Raw genomic sequence first — 15,360 nt, 5'->3', positions numbered from 1 at the left:
ATGATTAAACCCAGTCGCTACCAGGAAGTTCATCAGGTTTCACACAATCACAATTGATTATTAATGAGTTTTAGTCAATATACAGGGGGAAAAATGTACAGTAATTACCAAAAAAATCATCAGAAAAAAGTTCTCTGACCTCAAAATGCCACTTTGGTGCTTTGACCCATATAATAATGGAGATTATGGGCAAAGTATAGAAATAATAACAATAATAACAATTCATAACACCTTCATCCAGCCTCTGTGTGTGTGTATGTGCATGCGTGTGTGTCTGTGTGTTTGTCTGTGTGTGTATGTGTGTCTGTGTATGTGCATACAGTACCTGTGTATGTGCGTGTGTAATAGCACTGTTTGCTGTATATATTTAAAATAATAAAAATAAAAAAAACTTTGTGTGTCTGTATGTGTCTGTGTATGCGTGTCTGTGTGTGTGTATGTGCATGCATTTCTATGTGTGTGTATATGGGTGTGTGTCTGTGTTTGTTCATTTGTGTGTCTGTGTGTGTTTGTATATATGCATGCGTGTGTAAATGTGTCTGTGTATGCATGTGTGTCTGTATGTGTGCTTGTGTGTGTCTGTGTATGTACATGCGTGTGTATGTGTTTGCGTGCATGTGTGTGTATATGTGTGTGCGTGTGTGTACTAGCACTTCCTTCCCTGTGTGTTGTATGTATGTATATAAAAAAAAACTTTGACCAGTGTTTTAGATTCATGGGATCTTAATAATGTAATCTACAGGTAGTGAACCAGAGTTAATGTATCCAATTATAGAGACTTAATCACTTTTGTACGTCGCTCTGGATAAAGGCATCTGTCAAATGCTGTAAATATAAATGTAAATGTAAATGTATGTGTGTGTGTGTGTGTGTGTGTGTGTGTGTGTGTGTGTGTGTGTGTGTGTGTGTGTGTGTGTGTGTGTGTGTGTGTGTGTGTGTGTGTTTCCTTATTTTGTTCATCTTCTAATATAAATCATTCCTCCAGTGACGTCTAGTTGCTTTACAGTACTGAAGTACATGGTTCACTGTACTGGTACTTTCTTTGGTTATAAGTCATCCAATGTAATTTTTTTGTTTACATCTAATAGTACATTCATTTTAATGTTTTTTTTCCTCTTATTTATTTTTTTATTTACTTTTTATTAAATAATTTCATTTATTTAATAAAACATTCAGCTTCTACACTTCAGGCACCAGATTTTCACTGACCTGAGTGATTAAACAGCTAATAGAAAGCTTACTGACTGATGTTTTGTGTGTTATAATTATTTTTTATTTTTAATAACAAAACTGCATTATATATTTTGTAAAAAAAAAAAAAAAGAAAGAAAGAAAGAAAAAAGACCTAAAAAAAAGCTCTGATTTCATTACACTTTAATAAAGAAGTACCCTTACAGTAAACAGACTTTTTGGCAGACTCCCTTATCCAGAGTCACTTACAGTATACATCTGAGTGTTAACAGCCTTGCTCACAGGCCCAGCAGAGGCAGCCTGTTATAGGTGCTGGGATTTGAACTTACAACCGTCCAAGCAGTTGTTCCACTACCCTCACAAACTGTCAGCTTAAGTACTGTAACCAGACGACATGTAGTGACGACATGCGACATGAGAAAGTTTCTACAAGCAAGAAAGTATCATGTGTAATAATCACCTGTTCACTTACTGCTTAAATACTGCAGTGTTTGGGTTTGAACTCTAAGCACATGTTCATCTTTTCAATAAAGCAACAAATTTACATATCTTTCAAACCACAGAGAAAAACAAGCGAGAAAGAATAAGGGTGTTTTAGCACTTACAGTACGTGTTTTCATCACTGCTGTGAACTGATATCAGAAACACTGTGAGTGAGAAATAACTCAAATTAGAAAGATGTGTTAAGAAGAACTGATACACTAATTTTCTTCCAAATATGTACATCTGATGTTACTGAATTGTGCTTTGAGTCAGATCTGTTTACAACATAAAAGAAAAAGAGAATAAAGTTTGCATAGGCTACAATATTGCGCTCTCACACCCATCTTCAGTAAGTGCTTTGAGAAACTTATCAGAGAATACATCTGCTCTGTGCTGCCTCAGACAATGCTATCGCTTTCACCCTACACACTGGTCTCTCCCACCTGGAAAATAAGAACACCTATGTGAGAATGCTGTTTGTGGACTAGAGCTCAGCATTTAACACAATAGTGCCTGCCACACCAGACTCTGGGACTAAATAGATCTCTGTGCAACTGGATTCTGGACTTCCTGACAGGCAGAAGTCAGTTGGTAAGAATGGGCAGCAATACTTCATCCCCGCTGATCCTCAACACCGGTGCTCCTCAGGGCTGTGTCCTCAGCCCACTCCTGTATTCCCTGTATACACACGACTGTACAGCCACACACAGCTCCAACGTCATCGTCAAATTCGCTGATGATACAACGGTGATAGGCCTGATCACCGACAATGATGAGACGGCCTACAGAGAAGAGGTGAGCACCCTGACTAAATGGTGTCCAGAGAACCACCTCTCACTAAACATTGACAAGACCAAGTAGCTGGTGGTAGATTTCAGGAGACAGAGCAGAGAACACAGACCCATCACCATCGACAAGACACCTGTGGAGCGGGTGAGAAGCATTAAGTTTCTAGGTGTTAACATCAGTGAGGATCTCACCTGGTCCACACACACTGACGCAGTGCTGAAGAAGGCACACCAACGCCTCTTCTTCCTGAGATGGCTGAGGAAGTTTGGAATGAGCCCCAGCATCCTCAGAACATTCTACACCTGCAATATAGAGAGCATCCTGAAGGGCTGCATCACTGCCTGGTTTGGAAACAGCACCGCTGGCAACCGTAAAACCCTGAAAAGGGTCGTGCGAACTGCCAGCCACATTGTTGGAGGTGAGCTTCCCTCCCTCCAGGACATCTACACCAGGCGGTGTATAAGAAAAGCTCGGAGGATCTCTAATGACTCCAGCCACCCATCCCACAGACTGCTCTCTCTGCTCCCCTCAGGAAGACGTCTCCGCAGCATCCGATCCCGCACCAGTCGACTGAGGGATAGCTTTTTCCCTCAGGCCATCAGACTAATTAACAGCCATAACTAACACAGCATACTTCCACAATATGGTATGCTACACACTGCACTCAAACTTCAACAGTTCAACACTGGACTACACACACACACTGCATTTAATTTAATATTACAATCTATCTGACAATAAGCTATCGGTACCACAGGACATCTCTGTATATGTACACTGTATATGTACAGTCTGTTGCACCTTACATGTTACATATACATACATATATATATATATATATTTCTATTTATACTTATACATACTTATACACACACACACACACACACACACACACACACACACACACACACACACACACATATATATATATATATATATATATATATATATATATATATATATACACACATATATAGTTCATACTGTATATAATGTGTAGTGCAGTGTAAACATGTCTAGTAGTACACTGTGTGGACTGACTACGTACTGACACATTGCATCTTTTCCACATTTTCCGCATTTGCAAATTTCAACTGGTATTAAGCATTTTGCACGTTTTTCTAACCTGTTTGTAAATTGTTCTAAAAATTATAAATTAAATTTCTATAAATTTATTTTTCTTAACTACCGTATGTAAATGGTTCTGAAATTTCTGGAGCTCGCTCCCAAGAATTTCACTCACCATGGCACATGTGCTGTGGTGATGTGACAATAAAGGTGACTTGACTTGACTTGACTTGTTTGAATGGATGTGTCTGTGCATGTGTGTGTGTTTGTGTGAATGTTTGAATGGGTGTGTCTGTGCATGTGTGTGTGTTTGTGTGTGTGTGTGTGTGTGTGTGTGTGTGTGTGTGTGTGTGTGTGTGTGTGTGTGTGTGTGTGTGTGTGTGTGTGTGTTTGTGTGTGTATTTGTGTTTGTATGTATTTGTGTGTGTGTATTTGTGTGTGTGCTTTTTTGTTCATCTTCTAATATGAATCATCCCTCCAGTGACGTCTAGTTGCTTTACAGTACTGAAGTACATGGTTCACTGTACTGGTACTTTCTTTGGTTATAAATCATCCAAAGTATTTTTTTGTCCTACATCTCAAAGAACATTGAATGTTTTTTCCTCTTATTTATTTATTTATTTATTTATTTATTTATTTATTTATTTATTTATTTATTTATTTATTTATTTATTTATTTAGTTAGTTAGTTAGTTAGTTAGTTAGTTAGTTAGTTAGTTAGTTAGTTAGTAAAACAAGGTGTTCTCTTATTAAATATTGTATATTTAATTATATATTAAATAAATTTATAATGACATTACAATTTTTTTCCCTGTTTTGATTGTTTTTCACTTTAATCACACTTTATTCTTTAAAAAAGCTATTAACATAGAATATGTGTAAAACTGCAGAGGAAAACACCATGCTAAATAAAATGGAGCTTTCCTACTTACGTGCACATATTGTCTTGGTGAGTGGTTGTAGTCACTGCTGTAGTCACTGTTGTAGACTTTGTTGGAGTCTTTCTAGTAATCACTGTTGTCAATACAAAGGGAATAATCAGTGTGATTTCTCTCTCATCATTTGTTAAAGTTGATCAGTGTTTGTGATAATACCTGGAGGTGGATCACTGACACTGATGTGAACTGGAATCTGCAGATCTCCTGCACTGCACCAGTACCATCCAGCATCACTCTTCTTCAGTCTGCTCATTGTCACACTGAAGGATCTTTTCCCGTCATCACTGATGTACACTGCTGAATTATGGGATGTTTTAATCCCCACTGTGTTGCATTGTCCATCTTTGAATCTGCACCACTGCTTCTGTTTATTCTGATACTCAGCACTGTAGAGACACTGGACTGTGATGCTGCCTCCTTCCTCACCTCTCACTCTGCTCACCCTCACTGACAGATCAGGATCTAAGCACAAATAATGTATGTTGTCAATTATGTATAATTCATTTTAAGCAACATAATATTACTGATGAATTCAAGAATTATTTCCAGATAGCAGTTTAATACCTGATTTCACTGTGATGTAAAGAGCTTCACTACCATCTAATGATCCATCTATCTCTACACCACACCAGTACCATCCAGTGTCTTTTGTCTGGAGATGATCCAGAGTCACAGTAAAGAAACTCTCAGCTCGGTAATCAGTAACATTAACTTTCCCATTACTATGATAGGTATAGGCCTGAATTTCACAAGTTAAGAAATATGTACCAGAGCACCAGTATTTCTTATATTGTATATATTCCCTATTATAATGACATGGGATGGTGACAGATGATCCAGGTTTAAGACTAAAGTACCTCTGTGACTGAACGGCATCAACTGCATACAGAACAGAAAAACACTGCAATTACTCAGAGACAATAAAATATCAATACTTGATAATACAACATATTACTGACAGTTGATACGATACTCCAATACTTTATGGTTTTGATGTATTAATTAGTTACATTGCATATGCAAGACTACATGAGAAATGAACTTATCGGAAATGATGAGAATAAGAATAAAAAAGCAGCTCATGTTGATTTGTTCTGATGTTGAATCAGATGTGAGGGATTCTTACGTCCTGCTTCTCTGTGAAGTTGGTACTGTGTCTGTAGCGGTTCAAGCAGTTCCTCTTCCTGCTCATCACACTTTGTGCTCTAAAAGCAGTGTGAAGAGAAGAAGGCTGACAAAAAAAAACATTTTTATAGCTGTTATAACTGAGACAGGGTTCATTGCATGCCTTGCAGTGCAGACACATGGTATACTATTCTTAATAAATCTTTTCTAGTTTTATTAATTCATGTCACTTTAAGCTAAGTTTTGCACCACAGTGTCACTCATCGATAAGATCATATGTTTATTACATTGTTCATAAATAGTTTATCTGAATTCCTCTTATATGGTTATAAAACATGTTGCTGTGAAACGTCCAGCCCTGTGAAAGGCTCTGTGAAATTTCGCTTTAAAATGAAACACTGTTGAACTCACAGGACTCGATATGTCTGTGTCTTTGTCAGTATTTCTAGTCATATATGAGGAACCTGGAAGGACCAGTTTTTTTTTATGGCCTGCCTCATTGTGCCCACAAAGGCCTCATTGTTCCACTCATGAAACTCATGAGTCTTCTTTTTAATAATTTGTACTTATACAATATATAGAATTGGGGAAGAATTATGAACTAATTGTGAACAGAGAACAAACTTGATATGAATCTTGGTGTGATCAGTGGTGCAGAGCTAGAAGATAAGAGGAAGTGTGGTGCAGTGAGAGTTTAGATGCTGCTGGTCTAATTTTGGCTTTGTAGACTCAGGGTTGTAAATCTGAAGTGTGTAGCTACTGAAAGCCAGTAGGGGGAAATATAACAATGGGGTGGTTTAGGAGAACATAGGAAGGTTTTTAACAAGTCCTGCAGCTACATTCAGGATCAGTTGTAGAGGTGGAATGGTGATCAGAGGCAGACCTGCCAGGAGCGAGGTGCAGTAGTCCAGTGTCGACATATATCAAGGGACTGAACAAACACCTGAGTGGCCTGACATTTATCATAGAGACATTTAACAAGTCAAAGAAAGGAAAACTTTTTTGTAATAAACTTTATTGTAATCAACAACTCAATGTAATATTCCTTCACTCAATGTTAATAGATGAATGAATGCAGTTATGATTTTTTACAAGTCAGTCAGTCCAACATTCCAGCTTCTTATATTCTTGATGTCACCAAGATCACGTCCTTCAGTTGTTTATGATACAGAACATCTCTGGCTCTCTGAAACAGAAAACACACCAGGGGTCAGAGTTCTGTGTGTTTTGATTATTAATGAGTTTTTCGTCAAAATAAAGGAAAATAAATTCTTGATCTTGTTCACAAAATTTTAGAACATTTTGTTTTCCAAATTAAGTCAAAATTGAAAAAGGCAAACTTAACAGTCTAGCTTGCAGTTTTGATTGATTGTAATTACCAAAAAGAAATCATCAGAAAAAATAGTTTTGACCTCAAAATGCCATTTTGGTGATTTGACCCATATAATAATGGAGATTATGGGCAAAGCATAGAAATATTAACAATAATAATCCACAACCTCATCATCCAGCCTGTGTGTGTGCATGCATGTGTGTGTGTATGTTTGTGTGTGTCTGTGTGTGTGTTTTTGTCTGTGTGTGCGTGTCTGTGTGTGCGTGTCTGTGTGTGTGTGTCTGTGTCTGCATTAACATGTGTGTGCGTATGTATGTGTGTCTGTGTGTGCATGTGTGTGTACTGTATGTGTGTGTCTGTGAGTGTGTGTGTGTGTGTGTGTGTGTGTGTGTGTGTGTGTGTGTGTGTGCGTGTGTGTTAGATTAGATCAATGATACAGTATTCAAAGTTTAATATTTTTATGTTTCTTGTTAGATTTTTTTCTTTCCCTAATACAGACAGTTATTTAGCTGTAACTCTGACCATATATCTGAGTGCATTAGGCCTGTGGAAAGTATCATGTGTAATAGTCACCTGTTCACCTTTCAATAAAGCAACAAATTTACATGTCTGTAAAACTGCAGAGAAAAACATCATGGTCTACAGTGTTCAGCATTTCCTGCAAGAGAGAATAATGTGTTTGTACTAACGTGGTTTCATCACTGCTGTGAACTGAATTCACAAACACTGTGGGTGAGAAATAACTCTGATTAGAAATATGTTAAGAAAAACTAATAAACCAAATTTCTTCTAAATATGTACATCTGATGTTACCTGCATTGTGCTTTGAGTCAGATCTGTTTAAAATATAAAAAAAGAAAAGAAAGTAAAGTTTGATCACTTGAAATATTTTTTCCTTTATTCATATACAGTACATTAGCTCATCGTGATTGCAGTCTCTCAGATGATTTATAATGATATACATTTTTTATGATGTTAATTTTTACATCACTTCCATCTTTGAAAAAGTTAATAAATATAAAACAAGTAAAACTGCAGAGGAAAACATAAATTACATGAAGCTTTCCTACTTACGTGTACGTATTCTCTTGATGGGCGGTTGTAGTCACTGTTGTAGTCACTGTTGTAGTCACTGTTGAAGTCACTGTTGTAGTATTTGATGTAATCACTGTTGTCAAAACAAAGCAAAATAATCAGTGTGATTTCTGTCTCATCATTTGTTAAAGTTGATCAGTGTTTGTGATAATACCTGGAGGTGGATCACTGACACTGATGTGAACAGGAACCTGCAGATCTCCTGCACTGCACCAGTACCATCCAGTATCACTCTTCTTCAGTCTGCTCATCCTCACACTGAAGGATCTTCTCCCATCATCACTGATGTACACTGCTGAATTCTGGGATGTTTCAGTCCTCACTGTTTTGCATTGTCCATCTTTAAATCTGCACCACTGCTTCTGTGTATTCTGATACGCAGCACTGTAGAGACACTGGACTGTGATGCTGCCTCCTTCCTCACCTCTCACTCTGCTCTCCCTCACTGACAGATCAGGATCTGAATAAATAGGCAGTAAATGAGTTGTGTAAGAGAATTTATAACAATTATAATTCAGACTCATTTCAGTTTCTTACCTTGACTAACCGTGAGGTACAAATAATCACGGTCATCCGGCTGCAATTTATCCCCAATTTCTACAGCACCCCAACCCGTTCCAGACTCAGAGACAGAGTCCATTTCGACTGTGAATAAATTCTGCTCTGGATGATCAATGACTGATGGATTTCCACTTGAGTTTGCATAGGCTACGATACTGCAGGTAGACCAGTAAATCCCTTTGCACCAGAATTTACTGTTTGCTTTGTGCTTCTCATCATAAAGACATGGAATAGTGACAGATCCTCCTCTTTTTACAGCTACATTTTTCAGTGTCCTCATGCTCTCTACCTCTGCAAGTAAGCCACATTGGGAAGCAGTATTAGCGTTACTCAGACACTGAATCAGGACGATCAGAACATTCAGGAATCACTGTGTCACTACTGAGGTACATTTAATCTACCAGTGATGAAAGCTGTTAACAGCCACTGCTCCATGAAAGTAAATAAACAAGAGCTTCTTTAACCCTTTAGAAAAAAATGAAGGATACCCAGACAGTATATGAGAATGGTTGAGTTTTAGTCTTACCTGATATACAGAGGAAAAACCCAAGGAGAGTTACAGAACCACATAGTGAGTAAAAGCTCATGTTTCTCTAAGAGACTTGTATAACAAATACACTTCCTACTTGTGGCTGATGTTAATTTGTACTAGCTGACTTCCTGTTTTTTCTTTTTTCATCTCATACTGTTACACCATCTAAAAAACAGCACAAATAATTGAATGTATTAATTGAGGTACATTTTTAAATTAAAGTCAGTGTTGAACAAGTCACAGGTAATAAGTGCAAGAAAAAAAGACACAGAAAGAAACTTTGCCAGCTATTGACACTAAATATTAAGATTATAAATCATTACTTGTCCACTTTAAACCTTCTATAAGTGCAGACTGGTCACATGATCACATTTTTACACAGAGACCCTGCACCATCACAGGGAATCATTTACACTTGTTAAGTGACTGATGTCTCTGGATCACAGTTTCTGAAATGCATTATAGGTTATATGGTTTAACAACCAGGTTATAACTGTAAAAAAGAGCTCTTAAAGCTATTTGACTTTGGAGCTCTGATTCTCTATTTTCATTAAAATGATTAAACCCAGACGCTACCAGGAAGTCCATCAGGTTTCACACAATCACAATTGATTATTAATGAGTTTTAGTCAATATACAGGGGGAAAAAATTTACAGTAATTACCAAAAAAATCATCAGAAAAAAGTTCTCTGACCTCAAAATGCCACTTTGGTGCTTTGACCCATATAATAATGGAGATTATGGGCAAAGTATAGAAATATTAACAATAATAACAATTCATAACACCTTCATCCAGCCTCTGTGTGTGTGTATGTGCATGCGTGTGTGTCTGTGTGTTTGTCTGTGTGTGTATGTGTGTCTGTGTATGTGCATACAGTACCTGTGTATGTGCGTGTGTAATAGCACTGTTTGCTGTATATATTTAAAATAATAAAAATAAAAAAAAACTTTGTGTGTCTGTATGTGTCTGTGTATGCGTGTCTGTGTGTGTGTGTATGTGCATGCATTTCTATGTGTGTGTATATGGGTGTGTGTCTGTGTTTGTTCATTTGTGTGTCTGTGTGTGTTTGTATATATGCATGCGTGTGTAAATGTGTCTGTGTATGCATGTGTGTCTGTATGTGTGCATGTGTGTGTCTGTGTATGTACATGCGTGTGTATGTGTGTGCGTGCATGTGTGTGTATATGTGTGTGTGCGTGTGTGTACTAGCACTTCCTTCCCTGTGTGTTGTATGTATGTATATAAAAAAAAACCTTTGACCAGTGTTTTAGATTCATGGGATCTTAATAATGTAATCTACAGGTAGTGAACCAGAGTTAATGTATCCAATTATAGAGACTTAATCACTTTTGTACGTCGCTCTGGATAAAGGCATCTGTCAAATGCTGTAAATATAAATGTAAATGTATGTGTGTGTGTGTGTGTGTGTGTGTGTGTGTGTGTGTGTGTGTGTGTGTGTGTGTGTGTGTGTGTTTCCTTATTTTGTTCATCTTCTAATATAAATCATCCCTCCAGTGACGTCTAGTTGCTTTACAGTACTGAAGTACATGGTTCACTGTACTGGTACTTTCTTTGGTTATAAGTCATCCAATGTAATTTTTTTGTTTACATCTAATAGTACATTCATTTTAATGTTTTTTTTCCTCTTATTTATTTTTTTTATTTACTTTTTATTAAATAATTTCATTTATTTAATAAAACATTCAGCTTCTACACTTCAGGCACCAGATGTTCACTGACCTGAGTGATTAAACAGCTAATAGAAAGCTTACTGACTGATGTTTTGTGTGTTATAATTATTTTTTATTTTTAATAACAAAACTGCATTATATATTTTGTAAAAAAAAAAAAAAAAGAAAGAAAGAAAGAAAAAAGACCTAAAAAAAGCTCTGATTTCATTACACTTTAATAAAGAAGTACCCTTACAGTAAACAGACTTTTTGGCAGACTCCCTTATCCAGAGTCACTTACAGTATACATCTGAGTGTTAACAGCCTTCCTCACAGGCCCAGCAGAGGCAGCCTGTTATAGGTGCTGGGATTTGAACTTACAACCGTCCAAGCAGTTGTTCCACTACCCTCACAAACTGTCAGCTTAAGTACTGTAACCAGACGACATGTAGTGACGACATGCGACATGAGAAAGTTTCTACAAGCAAGAAAGTATCATGTGTAATAATCACCTGTTCACTTACTGCTTAAATACTGCAGTGTTTGGGTTTGAACTCTAAGCACATGTTCATCTTTTCAATAAAGCAACAAATTTACATATCTTTCAAACCACAGAGAAAAACAAGCGAGAAAGAATAAGGGTGTTTTAGCACTTACAGTACGTGTTTTCATCACTGCTGTGAACTGATATCAGAAACACTGTGAGTGAGAAATAACTCAAATTAGAAAGATGTGTTAAGAAGAACTGATACACTAATTTTCTTCCAAATATGTACATCTGATATTACTGAATTGTGCTTTGAGTCAGATCTGTTTACAACATAAAAGAAAAAGAGAATAAAGTTTGCATAGGCTACAATATTGCGCTCTCACACCCATCTTCAGTAAGTGCTTTGAGAAACTTATCAGAGAATACATCTGCTCTGTGCTGCCTCAGACAATGCTATCGCTTTCACCCTACACACTGGTCTCTCCCACCTGGAAAATAAGAACACCTATGTGAGAATGCTGTTTGTGGACTAGAGCTCAGCATTTAACACAATAGTGCCTGCCACACCAGACTCTGGGACTAAATAGATCTCTGTGCAGCTGGATTCTGGACTTCCTGACAGGCAGAAGTCAGATGGTAAGAATGGGCAGCAATACTTCACCCCCGCTGATCCTCAACACCGGTGCTCCTCAGGGCTGTGTCCTCAGCCCACTCCTGTATTCCCTGTATACACATGACTGTACAGCCACACACAGCTCCAAAGTCATCGTCAAATTCGCTGATGATACAATGGTGATAGGCCTGATCACCGACAACTATGAGACGGTTTACAGAGAAGAGGTGAGCACCCTGACTAAATGGTGTCAGGAGAACCACCTCTCACTAAACATTGACAAGACCAAGTAGCTGGTGGTAGATTTCAGGAGACAGAGCAGAGAACACAGACCCATCACCATCGACAAGACACCTGTGGAGCGGGTGAGAAGCATTAAGTTTCTAGGTGTTAACATCAGTGAGGATCTCACCTGGTCCACACACACTGACGCAGTGCTGAAGAAGGCACACCAACGCCTCTTCTTCCTGAGACGGCTGAGGAAGTTTGGAATGAGCCCCAGCATCCTCAGAACATTCTACACCTGCAATATAGAGAGCATCCTGATGGGCTGCATCACTGCCTGGTTTGGAAACAGCACCGCTGGCAACCGTAAAACCCTGAAAAGGGTCGTGCAAACTGCCAACCACATTGTTGGAGGTGAGCTTCCCTCCCTCCAGGACATCTACACCAGGCGGTGTATAAGAAAAGCTCGGTGGATCACTAATGACTCCAGCCACCCGTCCCACAGACTGCTCTCTCTGCTCCCCTCAGAAAGACGTCTCCGCAGCATCCGATCCCGCACCAGTCGACTGAGGGATAGCTCTTTCCCTCAGGCCATCAGACTAATTAACAGCCATAACTAACACAGCATACTTCCACAATATGGTATGCTACACACTGCACTCAAACTTCAACAGTTCAACACTGGACTACACACACACACTGCATTTAATTTAATATAACAATCTATCTAACAATAAGCTATCGGTACCACAGGACATCTCTGTATATGTACAGTCTGTTGCACCTTACATGTTACATATACATACATACATATATATATATATATATATATATATATATATATATATATATATATATACATACATACATATATATATATATATATTTCTATTTATACTTATACATACTTATACACACACACACACACAGTACACTGTGTGTACTGACTACGTACTGACACATTGCATCTTTTCCACATTTTCCGCATTTGCAAATTTCAACTGGTACTAAGCATTTTGGACGTTTTTCTAACCTGTTTGTAAATTGTTCTAAAAAATATAAATTAAATTTCTATGAATTTATTTTTCTTAACTACTGTATGTAAATGGTTCTGAAATTTCTGGAGCTCGCTCCCAAGAATTTCACTCACCATGGCACATGTGCTGTGGTGATGTGACAATAAAGGTGACTTGACTTGACTTGACTTGTATGAATGGATGTGTCTGTGCATGTGTGTGTGTTTGTGTGTATGTTTGAATGGGTGTGTCTGTGCATGTGTGTGTGTTTGTGTGTATGTGTGTGTGTGTGTGTGTGTGTGTGTGTGTGTGTGTGTGTGTGTGTGTGTGTGTGTGTGTGTGTGTGTATATGTATTTGTGTGTGTGTGTGTGTGTGTATTTGTGTGTGTGCTTTTTTGTTCATCTTCTAATATGAATCATCCCTCCAGTGACGTCTAGTTGCTTTACAGTACTGAAGTACATGGTTCACTGTACTGGTACTTTCTTTGGTTATAAGTCATCCAAAGTATTTTTTTTTTTCACTTACATCTCAAAGTACTTTGAAAGTTTTTTCCTCTTATTTATTTATTTATTTATTTATTTATTTATTTATTTATTTATTTATTTATTTAGTTAGTTAGTTAGTTAGTTAGTTAGTTAGTTAGTTAGTTAGTTAATAAAAGAAGGTGTTCTCTTATTAAATATTGTATATTTAATTATATATTAAATAAATTTATAATGACATTACAATTTTTTTTCCCTATTTTGATAGTTTTTCACTTTAATCACACTTTATTCTTTAAAAAAGCTATTAACATAGAATATGTGTAAAACTGCAGAAGAGAACACCATGCTAAATAAAATGGAGCTTTCCTACTTACGTGCACATATTGTCTTGGTGAGTGGTTGTAGTCACTGCTGTAGTCACTGTTGTAGACTTTGTTGGAGTCTTTCTAGTAATCACTGTTGTCAATACAAAGGAAATAATCAGTGTGATTTCTCTCTCATCATTTGTTAAAGTTGATCAGTGTTTGTGATAATACCTGGAGGTGGATCACTGACACTGATGTGAACAGGAACCTGCAGATCTCCTGCACTGCACCAGTACCATCCAGCATCACTCTTCTTCAGTCCACTCCTCCTCACACTGAAGGATCTTCTCCCGTCATCACTGATGTACACTGCTGAATAGCGGAATGTTTTAATCCCCACTGTGTTGCATCGTCCATCTTTGAATCTGCACCACTGCTTCTGTGTATTCTGATACTCAGCACTGTAGAGACACTGGACTGTGATGCTGCCTCTTTTCACACCTCTCACTCTGCTCTCGTTCACTGACAGATCAGGATCTAAGCACAAATTATGTATGTTGTCAATTTTGTATGATTCATTTAGAATAGAAACATAATATTACTGATAAATTCAAGAATTATTTCCAGATTGCAGTTTAATACCTGATTTCACTGTGATGTAAAGAGCTTCACTGACATCTAATTATCCGTCTATCTCTACACCACACCAGTACCATCCAGTGTCTGTTGTCTAGAGATGATCCAGAGTCACAGTAAAGAAACTCTCAGCTCGGTAATCAGTAACTCTAACTTTCCCCTTACTATGATAGGTATACGCCTGAATTTCACAAGTTAAGAAATATCTACTAGAGCACCAATATTTCTTATATTGTTTATATTCCCTATTATAATGACATGGGATGGTGACAGATGATCCAGGTTTAAGACTAAAGTACCTCTGTGACTGAACGGCATCAACTTCATACAGAACAGAAAAACACTGCAATTACTCAGAGACAATAAAATATCCACACTTGATAATACAACATATTACTGACAGTTGATACGATACTCCAATACTTTAGGGTTTTGTTGTATTAATTAGTTACATTGCATATGCAAAACTACATGAGAAATGAACTTATCGGAAATGATGAGAATAAGAATAAAAAAGCAGCTCATGTTGATTTGTTCTGATGTTGAATCAGATGTGAGGGATTCTTACGTTCTGCTTCTCTGTGAAGTTGGTACTGTGTCTGTAGCGGCTCAAGCAGTTCCTCTTCCTGCTCATCACACTTTGTGCTCTAAAATCAGTGTGAAGAGAAGAAGGCTGACAAAGGAACACGTTTTTATAGCTGTTATAACTGAGACAGGGTTCATTGCATGCCTTGCAGTGCAGACACATGGTATACTATTCTTAATAAATCTTTTCTAGTTTTATTAATTCATGTCACTTTAA

General features: G+C 37.4%; 2 protein-coding genes across 5 annotated transcripts; both read right to left on the bottom strand.

The window, feature by feature from the left end:
* Positions 1–4,632: 4,632 nt before the first annotated feature.
* LOC113645236 (polymeric immunoglobulin receptor-like) lies at positions 4,633–6,514 on the bottom strand (the record flags this gene model as incomplete). Its single annotated transcript, XM_047806753.1, has 4 exons — positions 6,434–6,514; positions 5,596–5,700; positions 5,034–5,370; positions 4,633–4,931 (listed from the first exon to the last, which is right to left on the bottom strand). Coding segments are annotated over exons 1-4 (822 nt in total), but the record flags the coding sequence as incomplete, so codon positions are not given.
* A 103-nt stretch (positions 6,515–6,617) lies between these two features.
* Positions 6,618–9,229, bottom strand: LOC113636652 (CMRF35-like molecule 3). 4 transcript variants are annotated; one of them, XM_047806097.1, is made up of 7 exons: positions 9,110–9,229; positions 8,560–8,874; positions 8,177–8,482; positions 8,002–8,095; positions 7,741–7,763; positions 7,617–7,653; positions 6,618–6,780 (listed from the first exon to the last, which is right to left on the bottom strand). In XM_047806097.1, the coding sequence occupies exons 1-7, from the start codon at positions 9,168–9,170 to the stop codon at positions 6,747–6,749; spliced, it is 870 nt and encodes a 289-aa protein (XP_047662053.1). In that variant the 5' UTR covers positions 9,171–9,229; the 3' UTR covers positions 6,618–6,746. The 4 variants fall into 4 exon arrangements, 2 of the variants coding, with proteins under 2 accessions (XP_047662053.1, XP_047662054.1); XR_007139071.1 differs by lacking the exon at positions 7,617–7,653 and adding an exon at positions 7,501–7,585 and having other exon boundaries at positions 6,650–6,780; XR_007139072.1 differs by lacking the exon at positions 7,617–7,653 and adding an exon at positions 7,509–7,585 and having other exon boundaries at positions 6,660–6,780.
* Between the last annotated feature and the right edge of the window lie 6,131 nt (positions 9,230–15,360).

The sequence above is a fragment of the Tachysurus fulvidraco genome, chromosome 22 (assembly GCF_022655615.1).
Source record: "Tachysurus fulvidraco isolate hzauxx_2018 chromosome 22, HZAU_PFXX_2.0, whole genome shotgun sequence".
NCBI classification, from domain to species: domain Eukaryota; kingdom Metazoa; phylum Chordata; class Actinopteri; order Siluriformes; family Bagridae; genus Tachysurus; species Tachysurus fulvidraco.
This window is presented reverse-complemented; position numbering and strand designations above follow the sequence as displayed.